Source organism: Suillus clintonianus (genome assembly GCF_016758775.1).
Source record: "Suillus clintonianus strain FC179 chromosome Unknown DEU56scaffold_18, whole genome shotgun sequence".
Taxonomy (NCBI): domain Eukaryota; kingdom Fungi; phylum Basidiomycota; class Agaricomycetes; order Boletales; family Suillaceae; genus Suillus; species Suillus clintonianus.
The window spans coordinates 143,877-158,637 of record NW_024539242.1 but is presented as its reverse complement, the minus strand read 5'-3'; the positions used below and the strand labels follow the sequence as shown (position 1 = coordinate 158,637).

At 48.6% G+C, this 14,761-nt stretch overlaps 7 protein-coding genes across 7 annotated transcripts; 5 read left to right on the top strand and 2 right to left on the bottom strand.

Annotated features, from left to right (window-relative positions):
• Window positions 1–530: 530 nt before the first annotated feature.
• Window positions 531–2,187, bottom strand: DEU56DRAFT_934379 (uncharacterized protein; the record flags this gene model as incomplete). Its single annotated transcript, XM_041358773.1, has 1 exon — window positions 531–2,187. Exon 1 carries the CDS (start codon window positions 1,749–1,751, stop codon window positions 531–533), a length of 1,221 nt encoding a protein of 406 aa, XP_041210976.1. The 5' UTR covers window positions 1,752–2,187.
• On the top strand, window positions 1,997–3,031 carry DEU56DRAFT_194966 (uncharacterized protein). The gene is made up of 2 exons (XM_041345009.1): window positions 1,997–2,177; window positions 2,236–3,031. The coding sequence occupies exon 2, from the start codon at window positions 2,300–2,302 to the stop codon at window positions 2,936–2,938; it is 639 nt and encodes a 212-aa protein (XP_041210975.1). The 5' UTR covers window positions 1,997–2,177; window positions 2,236–2,299; the 3' UTR covers window positions 2,939–3,031.
• Window positions 3,032–4,407: 1,376 nt separating this feature from the next.
• Window positions 4,408–5,809, top strand: DEU56DRAFT_789076 (uncharacterized protein). The gene is made up of 5 exons (XM_041352519.1): window positions 4,408–4,436; window positions 4,474–4,770; window positions 4,825–5,025; window positions 5,078–5,266; window positions 5,320–5,809. The coding sequence occupies exons 2-5, from the start codon at window positions 4,747–4,749 to the stop codon at window positions 5,611–5,613; spliced, it is 708 nt and encodes a 235-aa protein (XP_041210974.1). The 5' UTR covers window positions 4,408–4,436; window positions 4,474–4,746; the 3' UTR covers window positions 5,614–5,809.
• Window positions 5,810–6,830: 1,021 nt separating this feature from the next.
• Window positions 6,831–7,358, bottom strand: DEU56DRAFT_732069 (Metallo-dependent phosphatase-like protein; the record flags this gene model as incomplete). Its single annotated transcript, XM_041348251.1, has 1 exon — window positions 6,831–7,358. A coding segment is annotated over one exon (528 nt), but the record flags the coding sequence as incomplete, so codon positions are not given.
• A 584-nt stretch (window positions 7,359–7,942) lies between these two features.
• DEU56DRAFT_789068 (uncharacterized protein) lies at window positions 7,943–8,890 on the top strand. Its single transcript, XM_041352518.1, has 4 exons — window positions 7,943–8,012; window positions 8,082–8,298; window positions 8,398–8,610; window positions 8,635–8,890. Exons 1-4 carry the CDS (start codon window positions 7,990–7,992, stop codon window positions 8,719–8,721), a joined length of 540 nt encoding a protein of 179 aa, XP_041210972.1. The 5' UTR covers window positions 7,943–7,989; the 3' UTR covers window positions 8,722–8,890.
• A 1,540-nt stretch (window positions 8,891–10,430) lies between these two features.
• DEU56DRAFT_789059 (uncharacterized protein) lies at window positions 10,431–11,599 on the top strand. The gene is made up of 5 exons (XM_041352517.1): window positions 10,431–10,630; window positions 10,688–10,888; window positions 10,941–11,129; window positions 11,183–11,279; window positions 11,337–11,599. Exons 1-5 carry the CDS (start codon window positions 10,607–10,609, stop codon window positions 11,477–11,479), a joined length of 654 nt encoding a protein of 217 aa, XP_041210971.1. The 5' UTR covers window positions 10,431–10,606; the 3' UTR covers window positions 11,480–11,599.
• A 1,529-nt stretch (window positions 11,600–13,128) lies between these two features.
• On the top strand, window positions 13,129–14,706 carry DEU56DRAFT_910272 (uncharacterized protein; the record flags this gene model as incomplete). The annotated part of the gene is made up of 5 exons (XM_041357161.1): window positions 13,129–13,496; window positions 13,555–13,813; window positions 13,864–14,237; window positions 14,381–14,442; window positions 14,504–14,706. 5 exons carry the CDS (start codon window positions 13,129–13,131, stop codon window positions 14,704–14,706), a joined length of 1,266 nt encoding a protein of 421 aa, XP_041210970.1.
• Between the last annotated feature and the right edge of the window lie 55 nt (window positions 14,707–14,761).

Sequence of the window (14,761 nt, the reverse complement as noted above, 5' to 3'; positions counted from 1 at the left end):
ATTGACCAGCACTATGATCAACGACGAGTCGTAACTTGTTTGAGTGAGGTTTGGGAACGACGTGGATAGGAGTGCTGTACATCCCGTCAAGCAATCCGGGTCCAAACGGGGGCGAGAAACGTCCTAGACGAACTTCTTCATTAACCTGCTCTCGAATGAAAGCTCTATGCCCTTCATCTGTGAGAGGTCGAAAGGAGTTGTCCCAAGTTAATGGATAACCTTCCAAGCACGTATCTGCGCAAGGCCAAAAGCCCTCGCGCAGACCGAGACAAACAGAATCAACAAATCGTCGATTGGGATGGTCGTGCAGAAAATTTTCGAAAGAGTTGATATTGATGGGAGTGACGATAGCGAAAAGGTCAGGCCGAGTCGAGAGAGTCGAGAGAACTTGGCTAGAGTACTCCAAATTGCTTGGTGAAGGTAAGGGCACGGCATATAATGAAGATTTTGCCGAGGGACTGAAAGATGATTCTTCGACAAACCAAGCCATCCCGTGAAGATAACGAGGACGTTTTGAGGCACCAGCCGACTCAAGAGCTTCGTGAGTCACAGTTCTTTTCATTATGGTCTGTGCTGTTGCACTTGACGCAGGCGTGTTTGTAGTTGCAAGTCGCTGCTGAGCGGCTGCAGTTTCCAAAATTCCAACGCTTACAATACTCTCGACTGCTTCGCTTCCGTTTGCCTCCGCTAGAATTGGAATCGTCCCCGATGTTGACGCCGTCAGGCATGCAGTGCGATTCGTAGAGGTCGGTGAATTGGCTGAAATCAGAGAGTTCGAGATCCCTTCTTCTGCTGACACGTTTTCGAACTGCTCTGTCAAACGCGATGATCTTTGAATGAGATCCGGACTGTTTTTTGGCAAATTTTTGATGTATGTAGTTTTGGTAGTCGAAAATTTCGTCTTGTCGGTGAGGGAAGGCGAAAAGCATTGCTGCTGCGAAGAGAGAATAGGCGACGTGCCAGTCCTGCGAGCCTCGGATGGACTTCGCAGGCTCAGCTCCTCCGACGACCTTAATTTTGACTTTTCCAACCTTCTCTTCGCAGTCTTGCTCAGGCTCATCAGAATACCATCCTGAGAAGACGACGTCGAAATTGACGACTCGTCCTCGGATGATGTTGTAGAGTTCGGACTCAGGGAACTCTGGGACGAAAGGAGACTCGAGCCACTTACGCTTGACACGCTTCGGGTCATGGGCCCAATTCGCGAGAATAGCGTTGGTTTTTCTAAGAGAGCGAGAGAGTTTCTTCGCTCTCCGAGTGACTGTTGGGTGAGAGAGGTTTGAGAAGTCGAGTTTAAAATCTCGAGACTTTTTCCTCGAGGGCTCACCATCCTCTGAATCAGTGTAGGACTTGACAGTCTCTGACTCAGCGACGGCTTCGAACTCGTCGGACGAAGAATCATGTTCGGATTCTTGTTCTTCTTCAAATTGGTCTCCATCTTCAAGAGCTTGTTCTTTGTCTCCCGAATTTTGACCTCTAATCGAGACAATTTCCTTTTCAATCGTGTCGAGCATGCGGTGGTAGGGTGCGACGAGCGAGGAAGCGCTTGGCTCTCCGAGCTCACCTTGTCCCATCTTTGAGGCACGTTCACAAAGGTTGATAAATGCATTGGTTTTATCCGTGGCTCCCCGACGAAAGTTACCGACGATCCTCAAACAGTCGAAAGGAAAGGTGTCTTTTGAGGGGCTCACTTGAGGCGTGGTCGCAGATAATGATATTTGTGAGGAAGAAGCTTGCTGTGTAACGCTCATCAGTTCTATGGATTGAGTGCAACGATCGACGAGTGAAACGAGTTCAAGAAGTAGCGAAAAATACTACTGTAGCTCGACAAGGGGGAGACTTGGAGAGAACAGGAGATGCGGTTCATCTGAGCGCAAATGCCCCATGATAAGCCACCAGTAAGAGGGGCGTTTAGCCACGTTTGCGCAGCAACGCCACAGCGGTGCGTCGCTGAAAGAGGGTGCCGAGCGCGGCTTCTAGCGTTGAGTCTCCTTGTCTGATTAAACTTGTGAAAACAAGATTTTACCCCGATTAAAAAGTTCGTACACAGTAAGGCACGTAGGCAAGTGCACCACTGGATCCAAACTTTGGACGTCAGGCTAGTAAGCTAGTAAGTGTGTTTAAATCACCAGGAAATTTACTACACACTCCGGCCCATACCGCCTTAATTAAACTTAGTGAGTATTTTATGGTGCTCACGCCTCGATTCTACCTTACATTTTCTGGGTCGAGAAGCTTCTACACGAGCGGCCAGTAGTTCGCTCAAATCCCACAAGGTTGGTTAGTTTCAGCTTCATTAATGTCACACGAACAAGCACAGAGGTGGGTCAATTTCAGCTCTCAAACAATGTATTTCTGTGCTTCAACCGACATTAAATTTCTGATCAGTTTGCGCGAACCTCTCCCTCCAACCCCTTCAAAACTCCTTGCAGATCGCACCGCAGTCCTTCAAAAGTATCCACTTCGAAGACCCATGTCATGGCGGCATTCCCTCATTCCTCGACCTGTCCTCCACCGAATTTTCCCACTCCTTTCCCCTCCTTCTAGCGACACACCGTCCGCATCTTTCTACCGCCTTTATCAATTCTTTGTCATAGACTGGACAGTCCAATTCCGCAACGAGCTCGAATACTTTTGGACGCGCTCTCAACCCGATTGGGCGCTCTCAGCCCTCCCAGATCCATACCCTGATAACAAACCCAAGACAGGCTCCGCCACAGACACAGACGAGGCACTTCAATATGCCATCATGGCTGGACTATGTTACATCATGGAGAAAGCGTACAACCGCCTTATTATGGCTGGACTACCCCGCGATGCACCTTCCATCGTAGATGACTTTGAGGAGCTACGAGCATGCCCAAAACGCCCCGAGTCAGTCCCAGCATGGGCAGAAGCGGTCATCCCGCTCGGTGAGGTGACGGATGTCCCTGACTAGGAGGGGAACGTGCCTATAGATGAGAATGCTGATGAGGATTTCTTGCTCTTCGGAGTCCAAGTGGCGACACCTCATTGGGTTTTTGTTTGAATCATGTTTGTTGTTTCGGAAGATTAGTGAAGGGTACGTTTATGGCCATCCCTAACGACAGTTTCTGATGTCTGTCCTTCACCATTCAGCGTTTCATGACGGTATATATCTCCAAAGCCAAGTCGTCGGAACCTATTATTCACTGTATTCATCACGTGCAGGGTGACGCCAAGCAAATGCGAAGTCGGTCTCAAGAAAACAACCCCGTCAACCCGATCACTCGCAAGGTAGTAAGTACCTTGTGCCCCATCTGCCCTTCCACTCTATATGCATGCAGTAAGTGGATATCTGCGGCTTATTCTTCAGTGGTCAATATACTCATTTGTTGGGCGGTCCCAGCTTGGGTGAGTTCTGCCACCCTGAGTCGAAAGCCGCAGGAGATGGAATGAATTACCCTACGTCGCCACCTGTATGCGCAATGCCAAGACATCTGCAATCTGCAAGTTCTAGAAGGGAAGAATAAGGAAACATGTGTGGATCAGATCGTGAGGACAAGCTTTTGCAGTTGCACTTGTCTGTTTCTACTAGTAGCACGCGGCTGGGCGCAGTCAAGGAAAGAGACTCAGTTCAACTGGTTCAAATGTGAAGCAGCAAGGTCACGAGGTGACCGTCATGATAGAGGAAGATTTTCTTATACTTACTTCAGCTCGTCACATTCTGCGGCGAATGTTCAACAATAAGCCAATTGCAGGTTTCGTCGTACATTTGGGGCGCATTCTCGACTTTGCCGATGGGGGAATCGGGAACAACATCATCCTGTGTTCGTACCTCAGTGGAAGGTCGTTAATGCGTCTAAGAGAAAACAACCGGAAGATATGACATAATATAAGGTTACCCTTCTTCCAGCTGCAGATTCTGGAACGTTTTGAACATTCCCAATTAGTTTCGAACTGGCAGCCTGGGGCGCGGTCTGTGAGGATAGATAAGCCGTACACCCAGGGATGTAAAATCACGATGTTAACACTGCAAGTACGGAACTGTCTGTCAGTAACTAGTCAGCTCTAGATCTGATCCATGAATATACCCACGAATCATATTGACGCAGCTGGGAGACCCGTTACTCATTGTTCAAAAACCACGATGTTAAAATTAACAGCAGTGAGTTGTTCGGTGAGCATATGGGATGTAGACCCCTGACACCACTTGTGGGACGAATTGGCGAGCGCTTTTTCGAGTCGGCAGTTAATAGATTCCTCTTACCCTGTACCCTCCTGTACCACTGTTAGGGAAGTGATTGCGAGTGACACTGAATCTACCCACGAAAATTATACAGCTGTGTACCAATTGCAAGCGGATCAGTGTCAGTTCCTTGAGAGCCCCATACTATCACTTCCACTGCAATCGGCACCCCACAGAAGTCGGCACTTTCACAAAATTGTGGGTGCCGATTGCAGTGGAAGTGATAGTACACCATGTGATTTGAAATAGAAATTTAAACACCGCTGGGTATATAGCTGTATAATTTTCGTGGGTAGATTCAGTGTCACTCGCAATCACTTCCCTAACAGTGGTACAGGAGGGTACAGGGTAAGAGGAATCTATTAACTGCCGACTCGAAAAAGCGCTCGCCAATTCGTCCCACAAGTGGTGTCAGGGGTCTACATCCCATATGCTCACCGAACAACTCACTGCTGTTAATTTTAACATCGTTTCTACTTCATCCCTTTAAAATCTCGCTGTTCCTAAGTCAGAATGGAAATACTGTTCTCTTCAACACCATGGCTGCGTGCTATTCTACGGAGGTGCGCTTTGAAAACTTGGGAATCTTTGTTGTATGACTGAACTGGGCCTGGAAGACTACTGATCCAAGACCACTTGGGGAAGAGGATCCCCTCCCCGAAGCCCTTCGTGACATACCCCATCCAATGAGGATGCTATGTTTTTTTGCGGTTGGACGCCCCGATTTTAAAGACCATTGGAAGTCAATGCAATCAGATCAAGCATTCGAAACCGTTAGGACTAGGTTGTGTTCTATCCTGGCCAACACTATCACAGCGGTAAGCTATCAAACTTCCTACGAGCTGAAGCCGGCGCTAACATACTCCAAAGGCAGCCGTCCTCATCGCCACAAGTGGTGTATTCGTCACCACAGGCTCTCCTGTAACCTATTTTGACTACTCATCGCCTGCCCCCTATTTTCTGCTCTTTATATCCCTCATGTTGGCCATGATCGCAATGTTGACATCTGGTCTGAGCATGATTCGCTGGCTCCACACTGATCGACAGTGGACTCAAGAAGTAACGTTTTTTCTCCCACTATCGCTTACACCAGCTGACTTCGTTGTTATCAGCAACTCAAGCCAGGCGGCTACTTCGTCATCTCCCACCTATTATCAATAGTCACCCCCATGTTCTTCGTCGCCTGGTCCCTGAATTGTTTTATCTTTGGTGAGTTGATCCGTAATTGGTACTCTCTTGGCCCTGATGCATTTCACCCCCCAGCGATATTGATAGCAGGCTTTTGCTCCCAAAGCATCATCTTCCGCACCGTCACTGCGCTCTCGCTGGTCACATATGTCGCCAACATTGGGATGGTATTTATGGAATTTATGTGGAAGTACACGAAGAGCGTCAAATCAGGCTAGATAACGATCGCCGAGTTTCCACTTTCTTTCTTTCTTGTTTTACCTGTGCTGGAATGTACGTTATATATATGCCTGCCTGATGTACGTGGAGCACGCAGCATTACTACTGTGCTCAAAATACCCGGGTATATATATGTAGTCTGTGGCTTGTAGTTATGCCAATCTTTCAACTGCGCTTTATGTCGAATCGAATCACATTATTATTATTCTACATGGGCCACGGCGTGAACGCTTATGAGAAAGCTCTGAAAATCTTACTTCGTAGGTCGGACCTGTTGAGCAGGTGACATATGATACACACACCCCCCCCCTCGTCGGACACAGATACATGTAGACACCTGCACGCACACCAACCACCCTCGCCCGCACAGATAATAAAAAGTCCATGAATTACATCAAAACAAATAGTTGACAGATAAAAGCATCAAGAACTGAAAATAAAGCACCAAACACTCCACAAAACATTAACCATCTGTTGCGTGATATCGTGGCTCGCACCCAATCCTCTACCCTCTACGCCCAACGTCCGAGCGGTCTGTCGTGCCCCCCTTCCGTCACGAGCACCTCAGTCCTCTATCCAAAGCTTCTACACATGACATGACCTCTACATCCGCATCCGCGTCTAGCCGCCAGGTCAAGCAGCATTGACAGAGGACATCAATGTCCTCGATTATACGAAGACGACGCCTCATAACACTCCTTCAGCTCTTCTGTCACAGCTTTCTGGAGCTTTGAAGCTTGATCCGGAGCCTTCCATGATCAAGTCAACAGTTGATTCAAGACAAAATTCAAGCCCACCATTCCCAACATCACATGTACCGTAACGGGATTTGTATCGTTTCCCCGCAGTAGTTATCACCCTGTATCAGTCGGGCCAGCAAGAGCTCAGGGAGGATCAAACCGTACTGACATGTAATTGTAATTCCGTGGTATGAAACAAAATCGGCTATAGACGGGAGAGGGTGCACTCTTCTTCCACAAATGAAACAGCATCAATGCAAGGATACCTGCTTGCGTGACTAACATGTCAGTGTGGATTCCAAACGTCAACGATAAATGGACAAACCACTAGAGTCGAGTCGACGATACCCTATGTGCCTGGGATTGGGCCTGAACACCTGTTGAATATGTCCAAGCCACCAGAATGCAAGATAACTGAGAAGACCTGTAGAATGCGACATTCAGAAGAGACTCGACCAAGATCTAGGGTATGCGTTTTACCTGTACATGATGCAGCCGAGGGAGTATATATCGCTGACTGTTCGGTTTCGGGAAGTCGTCACTAGGGCTTTGCAACCAAGCCCAGAGAGGTCGAGATGATCGTACGGAGGACCGTGAGTGATGAGAATATCGGTGTCGTCAAGAATGATAGACCAACGACTTGTGCTATCAGTGGTATCCGTACGTGTGTATTGGAAAGCGCCATTGCCGTGCTGCGGAGTGAACGGGCTGCCAAAGATTTCGAGTGCGCAACCGCGCACCTCGTCCTCCAGATAGATGATGCCATGCTCTCGCCATGAGTGAACCAATAAATGGCCTTCGTCCGTTTGAAGGTACGTATCGTGATTACCGACTATAACGATTTTGTGCTCACGTAGAATGGAGACTAGCCAGTCGAAAGTGTCTTGGAACTCACGAGGAGTGCCGGAATGGGTAAGGTCACCTGCGTGAATGAGGATATCACCGGGTAGAATCAAGGAGGATATATCGGTGTTGTGAGTGTCTGAGATCCATATGGTGCGGAGGTGCCCCTGCGGACGGCAGAGAACGAACGACGTGGCGATTGTCTGCTGAGACGGTTATATAGCTTGGAACTTCGACGCTAGGGAGAGGCTCAGATTCGGCTTGAACAGCTCCCATGGACTTCGAGCCTCGCAATCGATGATCGCATCCAGGCCAGGCATACTCGCTCGAAAAATATCAATCCGTGCATGAACGATGGGTCGTATACATGAGGAGGAGTGCTGAAGATGAAACGCTGGCTTACTAAGCGACGTAAAGTACCGCTGGCTTTCAAACTAGCTTCAAGTTCGTACTTAGTTGGGCAAGTGCACCACTAGTAGTCTAGTACTGGATCCATACTTTGCGCGTCACGAGCAGAAAGGCTCCCCCCTTGAAGACGTTACGTCTTGTATTATCCACGTGTGCGTACCATCAACCCACGACGTCAGGCTAGTAAGCTAGTAAGTGTGTTTAAATCATCAGGAAATTTACTACACACTTCGGCCCCTTCTCATTTGATACCGCCTTAACTAAACTTGGTGAGTATTTTATGGTGGTCACGCCTCGATTCTACCTTACATTTTCTGGATCGAGAAGCTTCTACACGAGTAGTTCACTCACATCCCACAAGGTTGGTCAGTTTCAGCTTCATCCATGTCACACGACCAAGCGCAGAGGTGGGTCAATTCCAGCTCTCAAACGATGTATTTCTGTGCTTCAACCGACATTGACAATTTTCTGATCAGTTTGCGCGAACCTATCCCTCCAACCCCTTCAAAACTCCTCGCAGTCCGTACCGCAGTCCTTCGAAAGTATCCACTTCGCGGACCCATGTCATGGCGGCATTCCCTCATTCCTCGACCTGTCCTCAACCGACTTCTCCCACTCCTTTCTCCTCCATCTAGCGACACACCGTCCGCATCTTTCTATCGCCTTTATCAATTTTTTGTCATAGACTGGACAGTCCAGTTCCGCAACGAGCTCGAATACTTTTGAACGCGCTCTCAACCCGATTGGGCGCTCTCAGCCCTCCCAGATCCATATCCTGATAACAAACCCAAGACAGGCTCCGCCACAGACACAGACGAGGCACTTCAATACGCCATCATGGCTGGACTATGTTACATCATGGAGAAAGCGTACAACCGTCTTATTATGGCAGGATTACCCCGCGATGCACCTTCCATCGTAGATGACTTCGAGGAGCTACGGGCACGCCCAAAACGCCCCGAGAAAGTCCCAGCATGGGCAGAAGCGGTTGTCCCGCTCGGTGAGGTGACGGATGTCCCTGACTCGGAGGGAAACTTGCCTGCAGATGAGAACGCTGATGAGGATTTCTTGCGCTTCGGAGTCCGGGTGGCGACTCCTCATTGGGTTTTTGTTTGAATGATGTTTGCTGTTTCGGAGGATTAGTGGAGGGTACGTTTATGGCCATCCCTAACGACAGTTTCTGATGTCTGTCCTTCACCATTCAGCGTTTCATGACGGTATATATCTCCAAAGCCGAGTCGCCGGAACCTATTATTCACTGCATTCATCACGTGCAGGGTGACGCCAAGCAAATGCGAAGTCGGTCTCACCCCGCGAGTGAATGGGTTGACGGGGTTGTTTTCCTAGTAAGTGCCTCGTGTCCCATCTGCCCTTTCACTCTATATGTATGCAGTAAGTGGACGTCTGCGGCTTGTTCTTCAGTGGTCATTATACTCATTTGTTGGGCGGTCTCAGCTTGGCTGAGTTCTGCCACTCTGAGTGGAAAGCCGCAGGAGATGGAATGAATTACTCTACGTCACCACCTGCATGCGCAATGCCAAGACATCTGCGGTCTGCGAGTTCTGGAAGGGAAGAACAAGGAGAAATGTGTGGATCAGATCATGAGGACAAGCTTTCGTAGCACGCGGCTGGGCGCAATCAAGGCAAGAGACTCAGTTCAACTGGTTCAAATCTGCAAGAATGTGAAGCAGTAAGGTTCAACGAGATGACCGTCACGATAGAGGAAGATGCTCTTGTACTTCAAGAATCAGCCCGTCATATTCTGCGGCGAATTCCTCAGGAAACAACCAATCGCAAGTTTCGTCATACATTCGTCGTGCATTCTCGACACCGTGGGGAACAACACCATCCTGTATTGCATCAAGTATATAAAAGTGTCGTCAACTGACCCGCGTCGCGAACACGTTTCTCACCAAGTGTACCGTCTTACCAATGACAAACGAAGGAGATCCAAGTCAATCAGAAAATTGACAACAACTGTGACGAACTAGTATATATATAAAGCACGGCCCATAGAGTATACCAATATTAATGCACAGAACTTGAAGATGTCGCAGTTTCAGAAAGTTTCTCGACATTTTCATTGTTTCAAGCGTACCTCGGTGGAATAGACCGAGGTCATTAATGCGTCCAAGAGAAGAGTGAAGATGGATTAGTGCCCGTACCATTGTCAGGCTGACTTAACAACCGGAACTTGGAAGACATAACATATATAGCCCTTCTTCTCTGTAGATTCTGGAACGTTTCAATCATTCCCAATCAGTTTCGAACTCGCAGCTGCAGGGGCGCGTTCAAGTAAAAATCACGATGCTAATATTAAATTAGGTTAACACTGCCAACTACGAAACGGGCCACGGTTCCGGCCGAACAGCAGTGCTACCATGTATCGACCGGGCCACGGTGTGCCAGAGACCAGTACTACCATGTATCGCCACTAGTGACCGGAGATCTTACCCCCGGCACCATTCTGCACTTTGATAATGAAAGTGGTACCAGAGTCCATATAACTTGATGTTGATCGAATGAACGCGAAGTTCTTGACTTCAGCTTCGTCTATCGCAAAATGTTGATGTCAGACAATCAGTGGTTGGGCTGGGACCGAGCTAACGCTCGGTCCGGACGCTGGCGAGATTGCCGCTGGGTGGGCGTAAACGAGTGATGGAGGGAGTCATCAGTAAACGAATGATGGAGTAACATCAATAAACGAGTGATGGAGGGACATCAGTAAACGAGGAACCGACATCTTCGGATTCCTGTATATACATGTCAGAATAAGGCTAAGTACTAGTAAGGAAATTTCAGCACGTCCGGAGCCCCCGGGAGAACCCTATCTACATGCCAGTGTCATATGCATGCAATACTTTTCAACGCTCTAGTTCCGTAAGTTCAAACGAAACATTAATCGGTGCTGTGCTCCCTTTAGTTATAAATGTCGCATCTCCCTGTTCCTAAGTCAGTATGGAAAGTGCATTAGTCCATCTGTATTCCTCTATTTGACGACATGGCTTCATTCCATTCTACGGAGGTGCGCTTTGAAAACTTAGGAATCTTTGCTGTACTATGACTGAACTGGGCTCGGAAGACTACTGATCCAAGACCACTTGGGGAAGAGGATCCCCTCCCCAAAGCTCTTCGTGACATACCCCATCCGATGAGGGTGCTATGTCTTTTTGCGGTTGGACGCCCCGATTTTAAAGACCATTGGAAGTCACTGCAATCAGATCAAGCATTCGAAACCGTTAGGACTAGGCTGTGCTCTATCTTGGCCAACACTATCACAGCAGTAAGCTATCCAGCTTCCTACGAGTTGAAGCCGGCGCTAACATACTCCAAAGGCAGGCGTCCTACTCGCTACAAGTGGTGTATTCGTCACCACAGGCTCTCCTGTAACCTATTTTGACTACTCATCGCCTGCCCCCTATTTTTTGCTCTTCATATCCCTCATGTTGGCTATGATCGCAATGTTGACATCCGGCCTGAGCATGATACGCTGGCTCCATACCGATCGACAGTGGACTCAAGAAGTAAGGATTATTCTCTCACTATCGCTTAAACCAGCTGACCTCGTGATTATCAGCAACTCAAGCCAGGTGGCTACTTCGTCATCTCCCACCTATTGTCGATAGTCACCCCCATGTTCTTCGTCGCCTGGTCTCTGAATTGTTTTATCTTTGGTGAGTTATTCCATAAGGTGGTACTCTCTCTTGGTCCTCATGCATTTCACCCCCCAGCGATATTGATAGCAGGCTTTTGCTCCCAAAGCATCATCTTCCGCACCGTCACTGCGCTCTGGCTGGTCACATACGTCGCTAACATTGCGATGGTATCTATGGAATTTATGTGGAAGTACACGAAGAGCGTCACATCAGGCTAGATATCGATCGCCGAGTGATTTTCACTTTCTTTCTTTCTTGTTTTACCTGTGCTGGAGTGTACGTTATATATATGCCTGCCTGATGTACGTGGAGCACGCCGCATTACTACTGTGCCCAAAGTTTGACGAGTATTATATGTATGCAGTCTGGCTTCTAGTTATGCAGTCTGGCTTCTAGTTATGAAGATCTTTCAAGAGCGCTTTATGTCGAATCGAATCGTAGTATTTATCATATTCTCCATGGTAGCGTGAACGCTTATGGGAACACTGGCCGGTTTTTAAAATCTCACTTCGTAGGCCGGACCTATTGAGTAGGTCATAATACTTGTCCCCCCTTCGTCGAACACAAATGACATATAAACACGTGCACGCACACCAACCACCCTCGCCACATTGATCATACAATTTCATCAAAAAAAATAAACAAAAATGGATGGAGACATAACCTCCACGTCACGCGTCTATGTCCAGCCGCCAGGTCAAGCAGCATTGAAAGAAGTTATCAACGTTCCCAATTCTACGAAGACGACGTCTCGGAAACCTCCTTTAGCTCTTCCTCCACAGCTTTCTGAAGCTTTGAAGCTTGATCCAGAGCCTTCCAAGATCAAGTCAACCGTTTATTCAAGACTAAATCCAAACACACCATTACCAATATCATATATATTAACGGGACAAATCGACTGGCCTGCCATGGATTGACCCTTTCCCCCCAACCTCCCCGACACGTTCCCCTCTGACCCCGAGTTTAAATAGGCGTATATCCATTGTGTTGCCTGGCGGGCTCGGGCGGCCTCTAGCATGCATCTGGACGCTCCAGACCCATCGTTCGTATGGCCTCGATTCCAGTGCTATATGCTCCAAGTGATGCTAGCTGTCGCAACGTCGCGAAAGACATCAACAGCCGTGCTGACGATATCGAGCTCCACCTTTGCCCAATTTAACTCTGCACATTTCGTCCGTTTGTGTGAGTAATTATTACCCGCTGAATCGTGCCTGAACTGTCATTTTGGCCTTATAGTCAAGGCTGCCAGAGGTCGGACCTCTGTATCTTCTCAACACACTTCCAGGCTGACGGTCAATGCAACCAAGATCATTGTCTTGACCAGAAATGCATCTATTGGTAGAGGCTGGAAAAAAAAATGAGTGGCATCCATATTGAGAACAGGAATCGCTTGCCCCTACCTAGTCCGCACTACCTCGGTATTCAACATGCGCCATGTTACAAAGCCGCTCGGCTTTCTGGAGCAGCAGGGTACACCGAGAAGATTCTTACGGATATGGGGGTTTGGCGTCCGATGGATCGTCCACGGGAGCTTTGCGCTATGCTTTGATTCATACACTCCAAGTTGAACCAGTGTTTTGAAAGTCATAGCGAGGTGGATGTATTCTTTCGGTTAGGAGGATCCGAACTTTGAGCAGCTCGGCAGAAAGCCTCTTCTCCGAAGACGATCCGTCTTTGTGTTAGCCACGCACATGAGGCCAAGTCATCGAACCGGTACTGTTAATTCGATATCTTCAGCTGTGGCAGCAATTTATAAGAGCATGAAATCAGTGGAACAAGACGTTTCTAGTCACGTGATCGTTCATCCGAATTCCGAACATGTTCCGACGAGGATACACGCTGCTTCATTATTGTTCCGTAGCTTGTAATGAGCGTATTCATCGACACACTCCTGTTCACGTCCCTACTTATACTTTTAGCATGGCTCTACATACACAACCAATTTCATAGCATATACAAACACGCATCTGCAAACCTTTTCCCTGGCGTCGTTCTTATCCACTCATTGTACTCCCTATATGGTCTCATCCAACGTCCACCCAACCTTTTCACGCGCCTACGTATTCCCCTCACTCTTCCCGTAGAGCGCATTCGTGCGTTGCTCTTATTAGAAGCTGGATTCGGAGCAGGTGGAGGAGGAGATGGAGGACTTGCTGTGTCCGTCCCAATGCCACCTGATCTCGAACTTTTACTAAGTCGACTCAAGACGGATGAATCGAGGGGTTGGTTCGTTCGGTGCGTTTTAATCCTGCGTTTTTATCGCAAAATCATGACCACTTTCGTCTACATACAGGTTTGGTCAAAGGGCGCTGCAGACTTGCGCCCCATGCACCTCTGCGAGCGATTATGCACTATTTGTGTTCGCGGGCGCGATTCTCGCATATGTCCGAACTGCTGCAGTGCTGTTGTTGCTCACATCTGGCGCAAATGGAAGAGATAGATGGAGGGGGTATGTTTTAGGTGTGTTAGTATGCGCGGCCCTGGCAGAATGCTACGTCTTGGCGAGTGTGAGCGCTGCTCCGCTTCCCAAGGACGGAATGAGGGTGTTCATGGTATGTGTTTCTCATTTCAAAGACATAGTCGACTAAATTGGTATGAACAGTGGCACGATAAAATGCAGTTTGCACGCCAAGCGCTGTCCCTTCTACTCCCGGTCATTACGCAGTTCCTCCCTGTATCGCAACAGCCAGGACCACCCAGTATGTCCCTTGCTCCTGCTCTCGCACACCTTGAGCGCTCCCTCCCGCGCGCACATCTGTTGAAATACACGCGAGCTGCTGTGATGCGCCGGCCTGAGCTGCGGGAGCGCGCGGTGCGGTGGTGGGCACGGGAAAAGAGGGAAGGAGATGCGGGGAGGGAAGATGAGGGTGTGCGGAAAGCGGCGGAGAAGATGGGGCTTGGGTATGCTGATATGGGTGGTGAGGACGGGAAGTTGAGGATGAGCGCGAGGATGGCGATAGAGTCCCTGAAGGGGTTGTATGTTACTCCTGTGGGTCCTTGAGTGGATTAGGGTTTGTACTGATAGCGTTTACCGCTGCATTCTCGGAGTTCATGGTATTGGTGGGTCTCGATACCAGTATGTCTTTATTCAGCTGATGCGATGATTCCAGATGTATTAGCTACATCGCTAGCATATATTTGCATGAGATGATGCAATGCCACCTCGAGCTTTGGTTCTCTGGTAAGGTATTGCAAATATCACCTCCGTTGCGGGGGTCGTTGATGTTCTGTCCTCGAACAAGGCTTCATCATGCCAATTAAGGGGGACTCCCCAGGACATGTGTATGTGATCGAGGATGCCCTTTGTCGGTTCCCCATGTTGCAAGCAGGTGTCTATACACGAGCTGACGCTAGTGATGTGATCTTTGCGCTTACCGGAGACCTGCCCATTGCCCTAGATACGGCATTGCGTGCTCAAGTTCTTGCGGTGGATCACGCGCTTTGAATAAATACATCGCGCTGTCTTGCCACATATACAGTACTTGGAGCATTGATGACCA

What these genes read in the sequence shown, in the direction of transcription:
- DEU56DRAFT_194966 (XM_041345009.1), top strand. Translation starts at nt 2,300, where the DNA reads ATGTCACACGAACAAGCACAGAGGTGGGTCAATTTCAGCTCTCAAACA.
- DEU56DRAFT_789076 (XM_041352519.1), top strand. Translation starts at nt 4,747, where the DNA reads ATGGCTGCGTGCTATTCTACGGAG. An exon ending in CTGCGTGCTATTCTACGGAG is followed by an intron (nt 4,771 to 4,824) that starts GTGCGCTTTGAA and finishes TGGGCCTGGAAG; the next exon opens with ACTACTGATCCAAGACCACT. An exon ending in ATCGACAGTGGACTCAAGAA is followed by an intron (nt 5,267 to 5,319) that starts GTAACGTTTTTT and finishes CGTTGTTATCAG; the next exon opens with CAACTCAAGCCAGGCGGCTA.
- DEU56DRAFT_789068 (XM_041352518.1), top strand. Translation starts at nt 7,990, where the DNA reads ATGTCACACGACCAAGCGCAGAG. An exon ending in TTTTTGTCATAGACTGGACA is followed by an intron (nt 8,299 to 8,397) that starts GTCCAGTTCCGC and finishes AACAAACCCAAG; the next exon opens with ACAGGCTCCGCCACAGACAC. An exon ending in CGGTTGTCCCGCTCGGTGAG is followed by an intron (nt 8,611 to 8,634) that starts GTGACGGATGTC and finishes CCTGACTCGGAG; the next exon opens with GGAAACTTGCCTGCAGATGA.
- DEU56DRAFT_789059 (XM_041352517.1), top strand. Translation starts at nt 10,607, where the DNA reads ATGGCTTCATTCCATTCTACGGAG. An exon ending in CTTCATTCCATTCTACGGAG is followed by an intron (nt 10,631 to 10,687) that starts GTGCGCTTTGAA and finishes TGGGCTCGGAAG; the next exon opens with ACTACTGATCCAAGACCACT. An exon ending in TCTGAATTGTTTTATCTTTG is followed by an intron (nt 11,280 to 11,336) that starts GTGAGTTATTCC and finishes TTCACCCCCCAG; the next exon opens with CGATATTGATAGCAGGCTTT.